Source organism: Echeneis naucrates, chromosome 7, assembly GCF_900963305.1.
Source record: "Echeneis naucrates chromosome 7, fEcheNa1.1, whole genome shotgun sequence".
NCBI classification, from domain to species: domain Eukaryota; kingdom Metazoa; phylum Chordata; class Actinopteri; order Carangiformes; family Echeneidae; genus Echeneis; species Echeneis naucrates.
The window spans coordinates 3973080-3995246 of record NC_042517.1 but is presented as its reverse complement, the minus strand read 5'-3'; the positions used below and the strand labels follow the sequence as shown (position 1 = coordinate 3995246).

The 22167-nt window shown below is 40.5% G+C and overlaps 3 protein-coding genes across 5 annotated transcripts; 2 read left to right on the top strand and 1 right to left on the bottom strand.

The window, feature by feature from the left end:
- Positions 1-141: 141 nt before the first annotated feature.
- Positions 142-3554, bottom strand: dazap2 (DAZ associated protein 2). Its single transcript, XM_029507427.1, has 4 exons — positions 3413-3554; positions 1887-2005; positions 1538-1786; positions 142-1423 (listed from the first exon to the last, which is right to left on the bottom strand). The coding sequence occupies exons 1-4, from the start codon at positions 3423-3425 to the stop codon at positions 1295-1297; spliced, it is 510 nt and encodes a 169-aa protein (XP_029363287.1). The 5' UTR covers positions 3426-3554; the 3' UTR covers positions 142-1294.
- Positions 3555-4887: 1333 nt separating this feature from the next.
- Positions 4888-12866, top strand: pou6f1 (POU class 6 homeobox 1). 3 transcript variants are annotated; one of them, XM_029506511.1, is made up of 12 exons: positions 4888-5120; positions 5823-5915; positions 6437-6516; positions 6853-7042; positions 7197-7330; positions 7878-8103; positions 8425-8684; positions 8779-8907; positions 9526-9759; positions 9844-9979; positions 10063-10231; positions 10458-12866. In XM_029506511.1, the coding sequence occupies exons 4-12, from the start codon at positions 6862-6864 to the stop codon at positions 10801-10803; spliced, it is 1815 nt and encodes a 604-aa protein (XP_029362371.1). In that variant the 5' UTR covers positions 4888-5120; positions 5823-5915; positions 6437-6516; positions 6853-6861; the 3' UTR covers positions 10804-12866. The 3 variants fall into 3 exon arrangements, with proteins under 3 accessions (XP_029362371.1, XP_029362369.1, XP_029362370.1); XM_029506509.1 differs by lacking the exon at positions 6437-6516; XM_029506510.1 differs by lacking the exons at positions 4888-5120; positions 6437-6516 and adding an exon at positions 5296-5379.
- A 416-nt stretch (positions 12867-13282) lies between these two features.
- On the top strand, positions 13283-21518 carry tfcp2 (transcription factor CP2). The gene is made up of 16 exons (XM_029505896.1): positions 13283-13578; positions 13902-14110; positions 15195-15346; positions 15658-15734; positions 15828-15933; positions 16177-16283; positions 16572-16724; positions 16811-16921; positions 17575-17663; positions 17803-17851; positions 18891-18984; positions 19301-19391; positions 19520-19626; positions 20539-20681; positions 20790-20841; positions 20996-21518. The coding sequence occupies exons 2-16, from the start codon at positions 13989-13991 to the stop codon at positions 21031-21033; spliced, it is 1491 nt and encodes a 496-aa protein (XP_029361756.1). The 5' UTR covers positions 13283-13578; positions 13902-13988; the 3' UTR covers positions 21034-21518.
- Positions 21519-22167: the final 649 nt, after the last annotated feature.

The window sequence follows — 22167 nt, the reverse complement described above, 5'->3', positions numbered from 1 at the left end:
TTAGCCTATCTACTCATGTAAATCACTTGAATGTGGAAAAAGTCTTGAAGGAAGAAAACGAAACACTGAAATATTTAAGTCTCCTCAACCTTATAAAATGCTGACTAAGGCTATCACAAAGGTGACATTCCTTGATGGTGATTTTTTTTTTTTTTTTTTTTTTTTTTTTTAAACTTGACGATACCAAATTATACTTAGTGAGAGAAGAACAATGGAGGATAGTTCTTGAGACCTGTACAATAAACATTTAGTGTATAAACTCTGGGTATCCGACTGTGAGATAGAAACAGGAGACAAAAAAAGCTAAAATGTTACACCAACCACCCCTTCCCCGTTCAACTTACTATTTGGATTTACTTTAATTTCTTTCCTTTAAGTTTACTGAAGTTAATTTCCTTTAAATTAGGGCTATCCCCAGTGCTCTTTGGCACTTGACTATGTTCATCTACAAGTTGCCCAACAAGGTACAGTAATTCACTTTGGATATTGCGTGGAATCTTTTCAATTATTTGCTTTAATTAAATTTCATTAATTTACAAGTGATTTAAATGTAACAATCTGTCAGATGGGCAGTTCACTGTGCAACAGATTTGCTATGGTATTTTGGATACTGTGCAAAAGACAAGACAATTCTAACTAAAAGCATCCAGGATGCAGATTTTTTTTTCTGTTTAATTGAGTTGATGTAATTTCTCTTGATCATCATTATCATACTGGTATTTACATGGAACTATTACACATCTATTAATTTAACTACACTAAAAGTTTTCAAAAAAGACAAGTGGAGATTTCTTCTTTTTTTTTTGCGCTTTAACTGCAACTTTGTAACTGCGTTTCACTTTCACCATAAAGCAGCTAAACTAAATAATGCGGGTCTGATATTTCAACATTTCATTTACGTAGCTTTACAGGTATACAAGAACATTTCAATGTAATTTGTGATCCATTTGATCAAAGGAGAGCAGGTCTCTTCAACAAATGCCTGACAGAGGTCCAATCTGGAATGACCAAAAAGGCAAGACCCAATGAAGATTTATGGCATGAATTCTACAACAATAAAAATTTGCATTAATCCTCTCCAGGCAGTGGCATTAATCATTTGACCTCGAGGTCACAAGTGGAGTACTGTACCTTTACCAAGGGCTCTAAAATATTACATTCCGTTAGGTGATATCAGTATTGTGGCAAGGCCAAGCAGCCTGAAGAGGGTGGTATATGGGATGGGGGTAGAACTGGGGCATCATTTGGGACGGGAGCACGGTTTAGGCATGATGGAGGAGTTGAGAAGTTGCTGTTACCAGATGGTATAACCTCCATTGGATCCACCCAGGAAGAAGTTACTCTTGCGCTGTGACATTACAACATTGGCACCTTGCATGGCAGCCAGCTGAGCTGCATTAGGGGGATGTCCAGGAGGTGGGGGCTGGAGCAGAGAAGAGACAAGCACACACACAAACACAGACAGATGAGCTGAAACTGGATCCTAACTGAGATCAATATGGCTCCTTAAAATCGATGAGCTAGAAGGGACACTCACTGGGATGGACACGCTGCTGCCTGCTGTGAAGCGAGCACCGGCATCAAAGCCGCCATCTACCATCACTGTTGAACCAGGCGGGTACATGGCTCCCATGGGATAGTAAGCCATGGGGACATTCTGGCTCACTGGCCCAACAGCCATATGTGGCTGCATGGGCATAAACACCTGAGTACCAGGGTAGGGGGAGGACATCTGAGGCATCTGACCAGGCACCTGAGGTGGAAGCACATATCTGGGCTGGTATATCTGCAGACACAGAGATGGACAGGCAGGTTTAAAACTCTTCAGAAGAGTTGCTATGAGCATTATTTGTTCTGTTGTATAACATAAAAAAAGCAATAGTTACCTCAGAATATGCAGGTGGTGTGTCTGTGTATGGAGGTGCCTGAGGAGACATTTGCATAGCAGGAGGGTATACAGGTGCAGAGCTCTGCTGAGGGTACACAGCCTGCTGTGGATATGAACCTGCAAAACAACAATTTCATTTTAAAGCACATATTTGGCCAAGAAGCTGAACAGTGACTGACACAGACATATGACAAATGTGACGTACACAAAGTGAACCAGGTGGCCATGAATCCTATCTTCTTTACTTTACTTTGCTAAACTCCGAAACTATTATGAAAACTACAGCTAAAATTCATTTGTGGTTCTTGTGGACATTGAATGGCAACTAACTTTCTTTGGCTCTTTGTCATCAGAGGAAAAAAAAAACACCTGCATCACCTCAGCTTCTGGGAATTTATGATTGGCATTCCTACAATCTGCAATTGTTAACACTCAATAATAAACAAAAAATAATCAATAAATGAATCAGCAATAAAAATAATGAGAAGTTGCAACCCTACATCTAAAAAGTGCCCGGCTGGAACTAAATACCTAAAGGTACCGAATTATGACCTATTATTTATGTTAATCAATTCATTTACCAAAATTACCAAAAGTATTATTTCATTTTTGGCAATTTTCTGAAACCCATGATGAAGGCATGTATTCTTGCTTTGTCCAGCAGGAACACAAAGGAAACTGAAAGTAGTCACATTTGAGAGCTGAATCATTGTCATTTCGGCATTAAAATAATGAAATTAGTTACTAATCAATCTGTGATCAATAAATCGGCCATTGCTTAATTAGCTGTAAATTATCTTGACCATCTGATTAATCATCTCATCAGTTGAGTGTAATCTAAATGTTTTGCATCTTAGATGCTTTAATATACATATTTACTGCTCTTGTGTAAATGAATTATTTCAGATGTAGATTTTATGGTTGCGAGTGGCCTTTAGATGGAATTTGAGATTTTCAAAAAAATGTTTTTGCTTTAAAATTGTCTCAAAAGAACAAAAGGATTGCACAAGTGGTTGAACGTGAATCTAAATTTTAGATAGAACTATATTTTAAGAGATAAGTTTTATATAACACTTTGAAAAAAAAAAAGGTAAAATGCATACATTATTAGCGCAGTAAGGACACATTCCTTTGCGTGGCTCTCTCTGAACATGAGGAAACAGTGTCATCCATGCCTTTACACAACTGGTCTGTTTTAGTGATGCTAGCTGGCTGAAAATATTGTGAGTTAGCCAGCGATGGTGCGGCAAAAATACCGTGACAGTAAACCTAAATGTGCATCACCATCGGCTCCGGTGTTTAGACGGTACACCGGACGGACAAGTTGAACACGGCCGCTGTGCTCCGTGTCGAGCAGAAAGCGTCGGTTTATTGTCGTGTACGTAGCTAAACGTGAAGTCCTCTCCTTCAGATGGCCATAACGACGGCTCCTCGTCTCTACTTATAAACGTCGGCGTCCTGCCGCTAACGGTCGAAACGATCGGCCGGAAAAAAAAAAAAAAAAACGAAGGCCCGGGGAAATACCTTTGTTGTTCATTGTTGTGGGCCGATCCGGAGGCTCGAGGAAAATGTCAGATTAAAAGGGAGACTCTTGCGTATGTAGTCACGGCCTTATAACAGGTTACGGGCTGCTTCGCGATCATCCACTTCCTTGTTTTTCAGCTTCTTGTTGTTGTGGGATTGTGACGTCACTCGCTCTCTGTCGGTGGTTCGCGCGACGCACGCAGCGCTTCGCCCCCCCCCCCCACCTCCCGCTCGCGCGCCCCCTACAGGCAGAAATGGGGAGAAACGAGCCAAGGTGAAATTCTTTTCCGTCTCTTTAACGATAAATAAATACATAAAGAAATATATAAAAGAGGGAATAATAATTATCATCACAGCGAGACTTGTCTCTGAATCATCACTCATAATCTCAATGACAAGGGGTGCACAGTAACGAAGCAGGAAGTGAAACATCCGCCTGAAATTCGGCAGGTTTTTTTTTTTTTATTATTATTATTACTTCCAGCAATAACAATGTCTGTATTTTCTCTCGTTTCAGTGGCACAAAGAAATAATAATTTTGCTATTTTGGAAAAAAAAAAAAAAAAAACGTGGTTGAGGATGCCGTGACTCGATGATTCCATGGCAACGTTTCACTTCCTGTTTCAAGTTTACATGTTTACATCACATGAGCTTTTCCACGTTTATGGTAACGTTTAAAATTTAATGTCAGCACACTAGTTGCTTAACGTTGATCAAACAACAGGACATTTTCCACATATGCCAATGATATTTTTTGGTGGAACTGAGACGACAAAAAAAATATTCTTGTGTGCAGAAGCCTTGTTAGTTCTGCTCTCTTAAATATAGTTCAGGATTAAAATGTCTTGATAACACGTATCAACAACAGACATTAATGGGGTTTGATTATTTTCTTTTTGATTGAATAGCAGCTGCCAAAAGCAGCAGCTGAACTGCACGAACTGATTTAAGTACTTAGAGTTATTTATTTTCACTTTCAATAAATCTGACGGCGGTAATTGTGCCATTAACGAACAAAAATAAGATAAAAAAAAACATGAGAAAATAAACAGATATCAATAGATTTTGTGTCAATAAAAGTTGACATATTACATTTGTAATTGTTTCATGGGGGGAGGGAGGGGGGGTCTTGCTGTGCTGCTTTTATAATTGTATTCAAACAGGTAGTTCCTCCTTCAAACACAATGTCAGTCAGACAAAGAAACAGCATCGAGCACAATGTTTTTCATCCATTATTTCTCGGTGTCGGTGATTCATGGCTGCTCGCAGGCGTTCGAGCTTTTTATGGAGGCACTTCCCCTTTAAGAGAGCCATGGCAGCTCTCAAGTCGAGGCAGACATTTTTCAATGCAAGAATCCTTTCTTGCATAAATTATGTTCATGACGTAGTGCAAAAGGCCAATTTTGTGGCAAATTTGTTCGACTTTGCAGCTGAAATGGGATTCTGTTGAGACACCTCGGGGGATTTTTTTGGACTGTCTGAAGTGTTGCAGAAGGGGGCATCGTCATTAAATATTAAGAAAGGAGTGGGGGGGGGGGGATCCTAACATTGCAACCCTCCTTATCAATGCAAATACCTCTTTTGTGTGCAGTCACAGCGCCTGTCTGGGAGCTGAGGTGAATTTTTAATTATGTGTGGCTGAAACAAACTGTGACAAGGACGTTTATAAGAGCCGGGGATTACCGCAAATAAGCTGCATTTTTACGCGGTAAGTTGAATATTATAACCGGACCGTGCTCGAGCCTGCTCCTCGCGCATCGCAGCGAAATGGCGAGAGGAAATGAGTTTTGGTTAATATGCAATGTTAGTAATTAGCATAATTTATATATTTATGATAAAGAGAGGGAAATACATAATATTCGGTCTCTTGGCACGGGTCGGGATGATTTCTGTCGCCTGTGCTCGGTGGTTGGTGCTTGTCTCCAAAAGTGGCCGACGCGTCGAGACTTTTATTGGCCGGGATGGGGGTGGGGAGCACATCAACACCCGCTGAAGTTTTTGACAGATCCTCGTTTCTAACGGGGCATTGCAGCACGGAAGCCGTCCTCTTCGGCTCTTTCTGTGACCTGTGATGAATTTGCAGCCACTTTTTTTGTTTTTTTTAATGCCTGCGATCAGCGTTTCTTCCCGTTCTCCGCCGGCGAAGTGCAACACAGTGTGGCCTGTTTATAGGCCCCTCCAAATAGTCTAGTCCTGTAATGACAGAAATAGCCATGAATAAAAATAATAATATAAAAAAAAAAAACAGTCTCCAGCACGAGAGTCTGGGCCCCTTCAAGTGCAGATTAAATAGACTTGCAAGGTTCAACAGACATGAAACTTTATATATTTTTGTGTGTTTTTTTTTTAATTGAAGTTTCAAAAAAATTTTTTTGTTTGTTTGTTTGTTTAATCTGTGTGTTTTGCTCAGAATGCCAGGAGGACAGTGACTGTGGTGGTGCAGTGAGCCATGAACTCCCAGGATCTCCCTCCCAAAGATGCTCCGCTCACTGTCAATGAGCAGGTAACACTCACCTGTCTGAGCAGCGAGGGGCCCTGACCCTTACAACACACGCTGTCCTTAAGTTCTTCACTGCTGTTTGCTCCTGTCACCCTCCATGTGCCCGCGTGTCATGTCAATAACGGGATGATTAACGTCAACACAGCAGCTCACTGAGATCAGGAACCACTTTTGTGTTTTATTGCCTAATAATTTCCTGCTGTTCTATGCTTGTGAGTTATCAGTCTTAAAACTGCCATGCTTAATAATTAATTGTGTTTTTTTTTTTTTCAATCTCTAGTAACATTCTGTGTACATTCACATAGTCAGCAAACAAAAGCAATGCACTTCACGGAGGGGATCTTGGAGAAAGCATTGCTTGAGCTGCTTGTTGGCTGACGCTCTTATCATTGTTATGTTGTACTCATGCTCTTTTCATTTTCATTTTTTTTATTTATTTTTGTTCTTGTTTTTTTTTTTTTGTTTGTTTGTTTGTTTTGGGTCATTGTGTCCTAATATGTGCTTGGCTTCTCTGTTCTCCTTAGCCATTCACTGTCTGACTGCAGAAGTATTTTTTCAGCCATTTAAATCCTGCACTTTGAAATTCCCTGCCAAAGACAACCAGGTATGCATCCTCCTCTCTCTTCCTGCATTGTCTCTCTGCACTTTGTCCTCCAGCCCAGGTTGTCTTGCTGCCTGTCCACTAGGTCTTTCATTATTGCATACCACTGGTTTAAATTAGATTTAATACATGTAGCTAGAAGGGGAATGGATGGGGGGGGGGGCGGGTGATACATTTGTTTTTGTTTTTTTTGTTTGTTTTCATAACCCTTCAGGTACTAAGAGACTATATTTGAATATTTTATTTATATTTAAAACAACAGTAAAATCTTGAACAAAAAAGAAAAATTCAAAAGAGCAGACAGCTCCATCTCAGCCTTTATTCCTGATAACTGCCCAGGTCATTGTGATGTCCGGCCATGAGACTATTCGTGTGCTAGAGGTCGAGGTTGATGCATCTCAGCCGACATCAGGAGCTGATGGGAAGAGTGAAGGCAAAGCTGAGGAGGGAGCAGCTGAGGCGGCAGAACAAGCCGAGGGTGGCAGCAATCAGGACGGCCCCTCCGTGCCCCAGAGCACCGGGGGAGTAGGTAAATCAAACTCTCACTAAATGACAAAGCATAGCTGATGAATTTTCATTATTCACACGCATATGACACAGTTTTACAGACCTGCTGATGACAGCTGCGAAAACCACCTCAAATGTCAGAAAGAACCAACGCTGCCTTTGCTTTGCCCCTGCAGTGCTGGGCGAGCAGCAGGTGGTGTCTGAGGCTCCGGCCCCCGCTGTCCAAACGCTAACTCCTGCTGTTCCCATCAGTGTATCCATGCCGCAGCCACAGGCTGCCATGCCCCTCACTGTACAAGGCTGTCCACAGGTAGAACTACGAGGTTACACGGTTTCATATTCATGTTTTGTGATTGGAATATTGTCCTCAGCAGTCTGGTTTCTTTGACCTTAAACAGAGACTGGAAACAAGTGTTTGGGGTACACTTGGCTTTAAAGCGCAATGTGAAATGACGAGCGACAAGGGATATCTGTATTTTACTCTGTTCACCTATAATTTCTTGTCCAATATTCACTTGTCAGAGGGATTTATGTCACCCACAGGCGACGGCAGATGATTTAGTTGCCTCCAGAATACAGTGAATGTGAAAAATGGAACAAATTTGATCCCAAAAACCTGAACACAAGACCTGAGGCTATGGAGACAATCAGAGGAAATTCAAACCGATACACATTACTGCAACAGCAAAAATAAAACAGCATAAACAGACAGAAACACAAGAAAGTTGTTTGCTCAGTAGAGGAAGATGGATTATTTGAGTCTCATGGCTGTAAAAAAATAAAATAATGATTTAAAACATCAACTATCCCATTCCTAAATACTAACAGAAAGCAAATCTTTGACTTTACAACATCAGGTGCTGACCCAGGAGAGTCTGGCCACGTTGATGACTGGTATGATGGCCCAGACAGGGTCTCTGGGCCAGCCTCTGCTCATCCCCCTGAGTATGGCGGGCTCCATTGGCGGCCAGGGCAGTCTGGCTGTTCTCACCCTCCCGACCACCAACGTAGCTGCTCTCCCTGGATTGGCAGCAGCTAACCCGGCTGGAAACCTCCTCAAGCTGCCCTTTGCTGGTCTCCAAGGTCAAATATGAACTGTCCCTGCATGCTTGTGCCGTGCCCCGCTTATTCAGTCAGTGTTACAATATCATTTTGGCTCCATCACACCTGACTTCTAAAGTGCCGTAGTATCACAACTTATCATCTCCTCTTGATTTCTTACACATCGACAATAATTGCGATGGTGATGTCAGTGGGTTGGTTCACCCCTCTTAATATCCACATGAAATTTGGTACAAACATTCATTTGCAACTTCTGGATGACTTGTAAAAGCTTTAGTGATCCCTTTAGTCATATCACCGAAGGACTCCTAACAGATTGCATACCCCTGAATTTTCCTTCAGCTGCGACAGTCTTGAACTCGGTCCAACCCCAGCTGCAGACAAATGCGCAGACAGTGTTCCAGCCTCAAGCAGCCTCCATGCAGCCAGTCCAGGCTGCTTTGCAGCAAATGACAACACAGCCAGCACAAGTGACCAATGCCCAGGCTACTGCAGCTCAGGTGGCAGCAGCCCAGGCCACCACAGCCACCACCACTGTCTCCCAGTCCAACATATCTGTGGCAGCACTGCAGACGGCAGGACTTTCCCTCAATCCTGCAATTGTAAGACTGACATTGCCTAGTCAGCTCCGTATGGTTAGCATCTTGTTTATGATTCGTGTACTTTTATTTTCCTCTGCTCCACTACTTTTTTTAGATTAATGCTGCTTCATTGGGAGCACAGCCCCAGTTCCTCAGCTCCCTCGCCTCCACTCCTATCATCACCAGTGCCATGTCCAACATGGCTGGCCTCACGAGCCAGATCATCACAAATGCTCAGGGACAGGTGAGGGCTATATATTAAGACTTTTGCAACTGCTACTCTTTTCTGTATTATTACATTGCAACCTCTGTCTGCTCTTGGACTTCCAGCCAAGGGGAAGATGTCTTAAATAATATTCCAAAGCCAAACAATGTCGTAAAAGCAAAATGTTGAAGGTATGACCAAGTAATCCACAAATGCTCGTCTTACATTGTTCGATTTATATTTTGGTTTTAAGGTTGATACGTTGTGATTGGTAATCACGCCCTCTCCAAGAATAATCAAAATGCTTTCATGTAGTGTTTCTTTTTCTGGGAATAAAGGCTCAAGCAACCAGTTAACATCAATCAGCGGTGCTATTTCAAGTCAGTGGAGCATAAGACAATTTCTGTGAAACTGATTTGGCCCCTAAAACACGTCTATTACTCAGCCTTTCCATTATTGCAGCTCATTGCAGTTAGTAGTGCAGTGTTTAATCTTTAAAGACATGATTTTTATTCCAAGTGAACTGCTAATAAGACATTCTTATTTCCCAGCAGCAAAAACGCTCCGTGTTGAATGTGCAGAAAATGAAAATGTAACTCTAAAGTTGTGTTTTAATTATTTATATGCGCTTATTCAAATTTAAAACAATCTTTACAGGTTATAGGAACACTCCCACTGTTGGTGAACCCGGCGTCTTTGGCTGCAGGGGCTGCAACTCCCACCCTACCCCTTCAGGGTCTCCAGGTCCAGACTGTCACGCCACAGCTGCTTCTCAACACCCAGGGCCAGATCATTGCCACTGTAGGAAATGGACCTGCCGCAGTTGTGACTTCTGCTGCAGTTATGCCCAAAGTGGCTGCTCCTCCAACACTCACCAAGCCGAACACACAGGTACACACTGAAATCAGTCTGGGTTTTGATTTGAGGTTAAAAAAAGTAACTGCTGCATTCATAAGAATACTTTGTTCCTCCAAGGCTTCTGTTACGACTGTCACTCAGTCGCCAGTTGTAATCGCCCCACAGCCGTCCGTCCTGAAGACGGCCACCACGCTGTCCTCCACAGTACCCATCACCTGTGGAGACATAGCAAAAGTGGGCCAGCTCGTCAGCAGTAAGCGAACCTGCTTCTCCTTTCCAAACTTAGATCAGTTTCAAGTAGGTGGATATTTTTAACCCGACTCTTCACTCTTGTAGAACCCCAGCAGGTAGTCAGCGGCGAAGAATGCATTAATTTGGAGGAAATTCGAGAGTTTGCCAAGAATTTCAAGATCCGTCGGCTGTCCCTGGGGCTTACACAGACACAAGTGGGGCAGGCTCTGACTGCGACTGAAGGGCCAGCTTACAGCCAGTCCGCCATTTGCAGGTAAATTATTACTGTTTAATGTTGTGTGGCACATAGAAACACTTATGTGAAACTGTCAGATATATTCCGTAAAACGTTTACACAAATGTCAAAAGCGTGGTTACGGTCTATTACCTTAAATATATAATTTACTTTCCCGAAAATTGGATCTATGCCTAATTTAGTGATGATAGTCTGCACACATGAAAAACATCAGATTGGACTTGGTTTTTGTTTTGTACTGCAGGTTTGAAAAACTGGATATCACCCCCAAAAGTGCTCAGAAGCTAAAGCCAGTGCTGGAGAAGTGGCTGGCTGAAGCCGAGCACTGGAACCAGAAGGGCCAACAGAATCTGATGGAGTTTGTTGGTGGCGAACCTTCGAAGAAACGCAAGCGACGCACTAGTTTCACCCCGCAGGCTATAGAGGTTCTTAACTCCTACTTTGAGAAGAACGCACTACCAACTGGTCAAGAGATTACTGAAATTGCAAGGGAACTAAACTACGACCGAGAGGTTGTGCGAGTGTGGTTCTGCAACCGGCGACAGACACTTAAAAACACAAGCAAGATCAACGTCTTCCAGGTTCAGTAGCGACCTCACTCTGGGAGAATTTACCACTAATGTCAAGAAGATGAACATTTAATACAATAACACAGATGCTGATAGTGGTGTAAATATGATTTGACTTCCGAAAAGAGAATATGAACTTTTTGAGAAAACAGTGAAAATACAGGTTTGAAGTTTAATGAAAGAGAACTTAAAATGAGTTATAACTGTGCTTTAAAGCTGTATATATGTACACTACTTCTGTGGTGGCTAATAAATGAAAGTGCATGGGCCTGTTATCATATACAGTGATAATAATATGTCATATTTAAAAGCATTTGGACTTTTATACAAGGGGTTTTATAGGCTATCCTCCTGAATTACTTACAGCAGGCGAGCATTAAGTAAGATTGAGCAAAATCACATTTCTGTCACAAAGCTGATATTTGAGTAATATGCTTTTGACACCATGGATGTTTTACCTCCTTGCTTTCTTTCTATTCACACAATATTTGTACTGCATGATCAGCTCAGTAAACTTAAATTCTGATGGAATTATACAAGACTGTAGGCTATAACTGGGCAATGACCTAAAAACATTTTCATCAGAAGCTGTTGTCTAAAGAACTTTCAAAAATCCCTTTATGATCTATGGACTCCTGACTCCATGATGTGTTTTTGGACAATCATAATTTTTATATTTGACCGGTAATCAAGAAGAGATTTAAATTCTGCAGTCTTTTCCATTTTTTGGCAATGTGTCACACTATCAGGTGTTCACAGAAAGGGTTATTTCTGACGTCCATGGACAACAGGTTCTTATCAAAATAAAAGCAGTAGCTCAGTTTTGTTGCCCATGATGCTAATTTATTGAAGGTTTTTATTTTTCAAATTGAGTTTGTCTCATTTGTGAGTTACTGATTGTACAGGTACACATGTATGTTGATCACCGAAGAGCGAAGCCTCCTATCTGAAAAATTCACTTTTTTTATACGCAGATAGTTGGAATATGAGCAGCCATCCTTGCTCTCATCATTTCCAGCAAAAACCACCAATCATAAAATTCTGCAGATAGGTGGTTTTGGGTTTTGGCCATCGATGAATGGGTGAATTCACAACAGTCTGCCCTCCTCCCATGTATTTTGTCTCATATGTTTATAATACTCAGACTATTTTGTGTTTTCTTTGTGCACTGTTGTGACGTTTCCCTTAATGGCTTGACACTGCTGCTGTGACATTTTTCTTCTCAAGTTAAAGTATATTTGCAAAGCAGGTGCTTAAGCCGACGATGAAGGCAACATGAACTAGTCTCACAAAGACTGAAACATTAGACATGCTTACTAAGTTTATTATCAATCAAATTGATTAACTGTACTTCAAAAAGGTAATTCTCTATTTAGCCAAGAAAGGCGGTTTTGTGGTTGAATATGTTTTGAATTTCTGACTGAATGAGACAGAATTTTGCATGTGAAGTTTGGAGTTATTAGTTTAAGGAAAAATAGTGTGGTGGTTTTCTTTCTATTTGCTAATTCTTCAAGAATTCTCTGCACTTTAGTGACACCTGAGAAAGTTACAAATATATATATGGTTTCAGTTACGATTCTAAAAGAATTACATTTCTTAATTTTTAGGTTTTTGAGGATTTGCTTTCCAAAATGTAGCAGTACTGGCAAAATTGCAATAATCAACTTGACAAGCAACATGTATCATTGAGATTGATGTACTTGTAATGCAAATGAAATGTAAAATATTGCAAACTAATTATAAATGCTAATATGAATTACCGGCATCTTTAAATAATTTAATTTGACTTTGTTAATGATACCTTGAATGGGACATTTTATATTCCAGCTCATAGGTCCCCTTTGAATAACATTAGGACTACATTGGAGTGAAAATGCAATAGGTCTAACCATAAAAATAATACCACAAAGGTCTTGTTTTATCTTCATGTTCAACATGGGAAGAAAATATATATCATACTGTTTATTATAATAAGATATCAATAGAGGAAAGAAGAGCTAAACTAGAATAATGAGGTATCAACTACACTTTTTTGACTCTTCAAAACATGCAAAAAAGTTCAGGTCTTAGTGAGACAAGGTAAAAACAAAAGTTGGATGCTTTTTTTTTTTTTTGGTAATTTTCCTGTCAGATAAATAAAACATGTCTTTACTAATCACTTGCTTTTGTTCTGTATTAATATATCTTCTGTCTAAACAGCAGTAGTTGATAGTAACCGCAGACTTCCACAACAAGAGGATGTTTTCTTATTTTTAAAAGTACCAAATCACTTTCAGTCACGCCTGGATTCACCTTGCACCTACTTAGACAGACAGACAGACAGACAGACTGACTGACAGAAAGACAGACTGACAGACTGACTGACTGACTGACTGACAGATAAAATGTCATGTGTTTCCGGATGTAACCGGTTGGGGGCAGTAATGGCGCCAGCCTTCAGTGCGCTTACCTCAAAATCGCACGAAGAAGAAGAAAAAGCCGGAAATTACGGCGGCTCCTTTTCCTGACGGAGACAGATAAACAAACAAAAGCACGGCATAAATACGCACACACATAATAAGGAAACAGAGATAATTTAACACATTTCTACTTGCGGATATGCCTGAGAGGAGTCATTTTTCGCCGTAAATCCTCAATAACTGCGGCCGAGGAGGAGCAGCATCCCGCTGGCAGGCTACGTCGCTAGCTAACAGTTTAGCTCGACATGTTTATTTTAGTGCGAACACGAAGGAGCGCGACATGATGGCGTGAAATTGTCGCAGTGTCACCAAGTAACTACGCGTCTCTCACTTGAAGGTAAGCGTGTTTTTTTTGTTTATTTATTTATTAATTTTTTATTGCATGCAAAGGAGTAAAGTCTCGTAGTTGTGCAGCTCGGCTCACCACATGTTTGGATTTCACGGAGCCATAAAACGTGTGCAGGTGCAGAGACCCAGGAGAAGCTCTGCGTCGCCCTCAAAGATGATCAGCTGTTTTGAGCCCTTGTGCTGTTTCTGTTTGTGCAAATCAAACGTCCAGATGTTCCTTGTGTTTTCACTGCGTGCACAGTTTGAGCCTAACTAGATGATGATGATGATGATGTTTACTACCTTCTTGTGCCACTTTCTCTCCTTTTAAAGATCGGACGGCTGTGAGACACAGTTGTAAAACTTTGTCTTAAGTTTTAACCAGACCTTTAAAATCTGCACACCACCACCATCATCATCATGGCGTGGGCTCTCAAGTTACCTCTCACGGATGAAGTGATCGAGTCCGGACTGGTCCAGGACTTTGATGCCAGTCTCTCGGGTATTGGACAGGAGCTTGGTGCGGGGGCATACAGCATGAGGTACAGTTTGACCTTTGGTCTTAAAATGTGCAGCTGCTGTGGCGCCATCGACATCTGATTTGCGACTTATGTATGTATCATGATTAATATGATTGATTAATATGAACAGTGACAGTAAAAGGGTGATCTGTGTCAGTTCAACAATATTACAGTAACAATTCAAGTTATTCAGTAGTTCAAGGAATCACGTTTGTGAACAGTCAAAAGTACAAAGACAATTACCATTTCAGTTGCTCAAATCTGAAAATCTTTTGCCTTTTCTGTCTTGATAGTAGAACAAAGCCAATATATTTGATTTTGAACTCCTTGTTAGACAAAACAATCATTTCATGTCATTACACGTAGGCTATGAGAATTTTGACAAATCAATGAATTGGAAAAAACAATTGAAAGTTGAATTTATAATCAAAATGGTTATGTATCAGCACAGATTTTTCATCTTACATTGTTTGTTATTTTTCTGGTAAATTCACTCTCAAACCTGCTCTTTATCAGTGTTTTTTCCTCAAGGTATTTTTGAGAGACCCTGTACGGAAAAATAGAATATCAAATTAATAACCACATGCAAGGTGAAGTGAAGAACACTGTTAAAGTATGTGATGAAGAAGAAGATGATGCAGCAAAGTCCTGAATACTGAGTATAACTATCTATTAGGGAGTGCAGGGTTTAATTTGTGAGGCTTACAGTCCAGATAAATATTTAAGATCTTTATTTTCAGTTTTTCATCATGGAAATCAAGTGAAATCCATTAAGGGTTCGCTGACTGAAGCACTTTGCTCTGCTAGAGAAAGAGCTCTCTTTTGTGTCCTTCTCTGGCAGGTTAAGTGTTCTGTTATGACACTGAACGAGCAGCAAAGTGCCTGCTTGTTCCCTGAAATTCCTTTGTTGAGATGCCTCCAATGAGATGCTGGCTAGATATCCTAAGTGTTTAATGGCATTCCCTAAATTACCACCATGTTAAAATTTGTATCGTTAACTTGAAAGTTATGAGTTACACAATATTTATTGTCTGTAGTCTTGTTTTGTGACAAGGCAGTGCCTGCAGCTTGCTGAGAGTTTTGTACCTTTGTCTCTGCTCTTCAGCGATGTACTTGCCCTTCCCATCTTCAAGCAGGAGGAGTCCAACCTTCCTCCAGACACTGAAAACAAGATCCTTCCCTTTCAGTATGTTCTGTGTGCAGCTACCTCACCGGCTGTTAAACTGCATGATGAAACACTCACCTACCTCAACCAAGGTTAGCGTCTGAATCGTGGTCTTTTCAGATTTACGAAAATGTCTTGAGCTTTAAAACTATCACACTGATATTCAGCTCCCATATTTTATCATCTGTATAACCATAAATGTTCAGAGAGGTTGAAGCAGACTGTCAATATGGAACTGATCATGATGCATAGTGATGTTATTGTTTCCATGGTTAACATACTTTATATTGCTATAAAGGGAAGTACAAATATTGCGTTGTTGTGATTAGTATGAGTATTTGTCTTCTGACCACCTGGTGGGAACTGAGATGAATTTATTTCTGATGTGGATTTGTCTTTAAAGGTCAGTCCTATGAAATTAGAATGCTTGACAATCGGAAAATCGGGGAACTTCCGGAAATCACTGGCAAAATGGTGAAGGTAAGATTACACACAAACACATTTCTACAGTTTTGTGACTATCTGGCAAAACCTTTGTATAAAAATATATATGTGAACCTTTCTGAATTTCAGAGCATTATTCGTGTGGTGTTTCACGACCGACGACTTCAGTACACAGAGCACCAGCAGCTGGAGGGCTGGCGCTGGAACAGACCTGGGGATCGCATCCTGGACCTGGGTGAGTACTGAATGAAAGATGACGGTTTAAGGTTCCAGATGTTCTGGTTCTTCTTCATTATATTGGAATTGTGTGGCGAAAATATAGCAGTGTAACTTTGTATGTCTATTAATGGACCAAATTTTTTCAAATTTAAGAGAAACTCAGGATATCAACTGTTGAATTGAACTTAAACGCAGAGAGAGAATGGCGTGCATTAAAAACTGTTTGGATAACAGCCTTTTTTGCATTGATCCGTTGCAGATATCCCCATGTCAGTCGGCATAATCGACCCAAGGGCTAACCCTACTCAGCTAAACACTGTGGAGTTCCTTTGGGACCCATCAAAAAGAACCTCAGTTTTTATCCAGGTAGCATGATGAACAACTCTGTTTTTTTCCTGAATTACTTTCATTCAGTAAAAGCAATGGCAGTAATCTCAGGCAATTTACAGCACTTTCGCACCATGGCGCTAAGGTTGTTAACATTTAGTGTACTTATCCATTCTGCTGGGCGAAATGGCAAATGAACTGACTATTGTTCTGTAGGCAGTAATCGCTAATACAGAAATGTATTTACGTATTGATTTCGCAGTACTGAGGTTTACATTATGTCATCCTTCCCATATGGATCTTTTTATATTCATTTACTTTTTTTAGGTTCACTGCATCAGCACAGAATTCACCATGCGCAAGCACGGAGGAGAAAAGGGCGTGCCTTTCCGCATCCAGATCGACACTTTTAAAGAGAATGAGAATGGGGAGTACACGGAACACCTCCACTCGGCCTCTTGTCAGGTCAAAGTCTTCAAGGTGAGGGGACTGATGAACATTTCGTATTTTAGTTTCGGGTTGTTCGTGACCGACACCATGATGACCCCCCACATGACCTGTTTCAGCCCAAAGGTGCAGACAGAAAGCAGAAGACGGACAGGGAGAAGATGGAGAAGAGGGCACCCCAGGAAAAGGAAAAATACCAGCCATCCTATGAAACCACTATCCTGACAGAGGTTAGTATTTACTAAAAGACACAAATAATCACGTGATAGAGAGAGGGCTCATCAAAAGGACTTCATACAGTGACGTGAGAAAGAAAAATATAATTTTCCCCTCAAAATTAGAAAAATTAAATAGAAAGTTTAATTGTAGACACCCAGTACAGCAGAGCTATTAATAATGATTTTTTTCATCAGTTAAGGATGAATTAGTTTATTTATTTATTGCTGGTGTAATGGGGAAAAAAAGAAATGTTATTGGGTTTTTTGCTTGCTTGTTTTTTGTTTTTGTTTTTGTTTTTTGTTTTTTTGTTTCCCAGAACCGAAGGTGACTTTACTGTGACACATACCACACAGAGAAAAGCAACAAAGAAGCTGTTGCTGCAGAAAGTTTGATACATTTTCTTGAGAAACAATTGATAATTCATCCTATATGAAACAGTGAACAGTTAACCTTGTATCTGTCACCCAGCTGATTAAACAGCTTATCATTTAACCCAGATTCCAACGTATCATGCAAAACTACGATGTGGAATTTGGCACACAGAAAACTAAGACATATTGATGGAAGCATTTAAAGGGGGAGCTGCAGTTTGTAACTCATTGCAACGTAAATGTATTTGCAGGGTTATTTGGATGCCACAGTAACAGTAGTTGCTCTTTTGCAGTGCTCTCCCTGGCCTGAGGCTACATACGTCAACAACTCTCCGTCTCCTGGTTTTAACAGCACACACAATAGCTTTCCAGTTGCAGAAGGGTATGTGTGTAACAGCCTATATAGTTAAAGTTATATATAATTTTTATACATAGTGTTTAGAGGGACACATCTTTCTTTGTGTATGAACATTCGGCTTTATGAATTCATCTTGAATTCTGACTTTATCTTCCTCTTTCAGAAATGGCTCACCAAGCCATCAGCCGGAGCCTGTTGTTCAGGTTGTAGATGTAAGTACACGTGTGTTTTCACTGTGTATTTATATCACTGTCTAGCTGCCTGCTGCCTCCTGCCTCACTGAATCACTGCATAATAATGTTCACAGCTGGCATCTAGGAATTAAACATCTTCTTCCTAGTAGATTCACCAACATACCTCGGAAACAATTAGGCAAAAATCAGTCAAACCTGTCTTATGACATGAATGAATCAAAAAATAATACAAATTCAAATCCCGACACTGAAACCTTTCCTTGTTTCAGCTGCGTCTTAGGAAGCCAATGTTTCAATGCCTCTCTTAAACCAAACTCAACCTGAAAACAAAATGTCAGAATATTTCAGCCTGTACATGCTGTTTCATTAGACAGCAGTCTAACTGATATTTCATGCACATTCGCATACACCAATGAAAGGAGGGGGACGTAACCACAAAGAATGAATAAAGATGAACAAACTAACGCCTGTGCAAATTAAACTGCTACATAATTTTTACCCACTAATAAATTAACTCCTGGTTAATTTGGATTAAAAAGCTAAACAGCAATTCACTTTTGGTCTTAATCTTTCCTCCTTTTTTTTGCCTAATTGCTTTAAGTTTGTTTTGTTTTTTTGTGTGTCTGTGTTTAATTACACTTTCTTTTCATGTTTAATGTTACATGACATGATTCTTTCAGAGCTTATGTCCAAAAGCACTCACTCTTTCTCTTCTCACTGTCCATCGCCTTCATAATGAGCCTGTCTGTAAAACTGTAAAACCTCGACTCTATTTAGGCAGTTTAATCTGTGCCGTCCTGCTGTTGGTCCCTGAGGGGAATGCAGCATGGCCTGTATTGCTTGATTAGTGACCATCGACTGTCTGCTACTTTTCATTTTGTATTTTTGAACACTCTGAGCCCACGGCAGAGGGTATAATAACTCTAATGATACATTTGCACAACACAACAAAATGGAAAACCTTTAATATTGACACAGACATAATGAGAGATTGCACTTGTTGCAGTTGTGTCTTGACGTGTGTTTTGTCTTGTTTTTGTTTTTTTCCTCTTTTCAGAATTTGTTACCCGCGGCAACCCCCCAGGATGCACAACAGTGGCTTCACAGAAATCGCTTCTCACCCTTCTGTCGGCTCTTCACCAACTTCTCAGGTACAATGGCTCCTGAATACAAAAATATAATCACTGATTTTTGTATTGTGTCATGGCCACCAGTGTCACCAATTCATAAGAAGTTAAGTTGAAGAATTTAGTTGCTTCCGGTGAAGTGTGAAATTACAAAAATTGTCTTAAATTGAGAAAGTCACTGCCGGCTGCAGACGAGTCTGTAGCTGACCTTCTGCAGTGACCTCTCCTGTGACACGTAAACTGTTAGATAATCCAGACCAAAATCGATGTGTGATTTTTGGTTCATAAGTAGAGGGATATTATTTAGGCTCCTGAACGAAGTGTTGTTTCTGTGTACCAGGGGCAGACCTGTTGAAGCTGACCAGGGAGGATGTCATTCAGATCTGTGGGCCAGCAGATGGTATAAGACTCTTTAATGCACTGAAGGGACGGTGGGTCTAAATTAATGTCATCCTGCCTGAAAACCTCTCATTTAACAGATGATATCAAGAAAGGCTGCCTAAACAGTTTTTTTTTTTTTTTGTTGTTAATTTCTCTGTGCGGTTGTGGCTTTTTACAGCGTGGTACGTCCAAGGCTGACCATCTACGTTTGCCAGGAGTCTCAGCAGTCACGGGAGCAGCAAACAAAACATGAGAATGGAGATGCTGCCCCCAATACTTTCTTTGGTGAGTCCATGTTTTCATGTCTGCTTTGGAAAAAGTGAATAAAGTAATCGCCCCTGATGAGGCAGAGACATGACTGGATGATTCGACAGTTGAGCTGGGAGAAGGCATTTTTAGGCATGTCATAATGTCACAGTATCAATGTGGAGTAATATCCGTTCATATAAACGAGAACTGTCAAATACTGCTTTTAAATATTTTGGCACCATCCTTGGTGATGTGCAGCTGTTACTGGGCTGGGCATCGCTGTCATCACTTGGCAAAGGAGCCATGTTGCCTGTACTGGATCTATTTCTGCTGACGTCACTGCAGCTGGCATTGATTTAGTCCTACATCCTACACAAGCCTCTTTCAAACCACAATCTGATGGTTTTTTTTGTTTTGTTTTTTTAAACACCGTTTACATAAACCAGAAATATAATGTGTTGATAAGTGGCTAAACCAGGTGCTGGCACTTTGTTGCCCTCTCATGTAGCCATACAAGGTTTTTCTTTGTTTTCAGTCTTTGTGTTTATCTCATCAGCTCCAATCTAGCTTCATATTTACTCTTTACTTTCAGGAAGAAAGTGAAAGAACATATTTTCTAAATGTTCCCAAGCAAGGTCTTGAAAGTTTAAGGATATCTAGAGTTTGCTGCTCATGCCTACTTCCCTGCTCTCATCAGCCAAGCTGTTGTTGCTGTTGGTGAAGCGTCAAGAGTTGGTATGCGATAGTGGACTCTGGTTTATGTTGTGTTTTTGTCCAAAGTATATTTCAACCACACAGAATACAGCGCTTTCTATTGTGGATTGAAATTTTCTGTGATCATGCTATCACTTGTCTATTTAATGCAGCTTTTTTCTGTGTAGTAATGGCAAAAAAAAAAAAGAGAGGCTGAGTATTTTTCATTGTGCCTGCCTTTCTGTTTGGACGCAGTATATCACGCCATCTACCTGGAGGAGCTCACGGCTGGTGAGCTGACAGAGAAGATTGCTCAGCTCTTCAACATCTCGCCCAGACAGATAAATCAGATATTTAAACAGGGTCCGACTGGCATTCATGTGCTTGTCAGTGATGAGGTAAGATTTTTCTGTTCTGTGCTCTCTGACTATATCAAGGCTACATTTTCAAATATCCTTTGACGGCTCCAGAAACAAATTTTTTTTCCTTTTCTTTTTTTTTAACAGCTGATCCAAAATTTCCAGGATGAAGTATGTTTTGTTTTGGACACAATGAAAGGTACATTAGCGTGACAGTGATTTAAAAAAAAAAAAAATAATAATAATGCTGATTTATTTGTTTCTGTATTTAGTACAGAAACAGAAAAGAAAGCTTTGAAGAGCTTTATCATCACAAATGTATTTTTAAAACTATCTTTGCCTCTCCTTTCCAGATGACACAAATGATGGCTACCACATCATCCTGAAGTGAATACCGGGCAGGAGAATAATGTAGCCTTTCTTTCAACTCGATCTGGTCAGCCCCTCTAAAGCATCATGCTCCTCGATGTTCTTGGAATATGTGGCGATGCCCCCCCCCCAAAAAAAAAACTAACTTTGAGGCTGCAAGGAGGACCATGCGACTGAAGCACCCGGGCCTCTCCTCTCTATACCTTATTGTCTTACCGTTGAGGGGACGACTGTGTTACCACAGTGAAGTAACATTCTCCCTCTCGCCCCGCCATTGCCTCCCTTAAATGGTTGCGTTTTCCCTTGTCGCTTGTGTGTCATGTAATGGGTTTGTGGCACTACAGCTGCTATCACTGTTTATTTGTTGAACATCTGGTGTGCCAAAGCCCTGTGCTACAGAATCAACAGTTTGTTGTCTCCTTAGGAGAGGAAAAAAAAAAAAACAACAACCAAAAATAGAAAAGAAATAATTCAAAGCTACCGTTAGAATGGCAGAAGCTGATTGTGTACTGCAGTATGATTGCTCGTGTTTTTACTAAGTTGCCTCACAGGATCTATTTATGCCTGTCTGATGAAGCTTGGTATCAGTAACACAATCCCACCGTAACATCATATAAACACGAGAGGCGTTGAAATAAGCAATCAGGACATTAAGGGAAACAGTTGGACTCCAACTGTGCTTCTAGAAATGCTTTGACGGTTCAGAATCTCAGTCTTTCATTGTTTTGTATGACTACGTTTGAGAGAAAAAAAAGAGTTTTCCCGGGTTTCCGTACACCGTTAGGACCTCATAGTTAGTGTAGAGAGCGCACTGGCACTCTTACTTAGAAATCTTGAAAGATGAATGAAACACTGTCTGTATTAGTGATGGCACCAGCAGACTGTCTCTGGTCCTTGGAGACAGCAGCTCCGGTGCTTCTTGCCCCTGTTGGTTTGTTCAGCAACATTTTTGTGGCCATTTACCAACATTTTTCTTTTTTTTTTTTTTTAAGTAGATCATTGTTTTAAAATGCTTATGTGACGAATCATGTTTTATTTTCAAAGTATTTTTTTATTTTTAAACTTTTTCTTTTCCCCAACTGTCTGATATTTTTTCACCACCATGAAATACTAACACATGTACTGAATTGTTGAATTCAGAGACGGCTGCATGTGA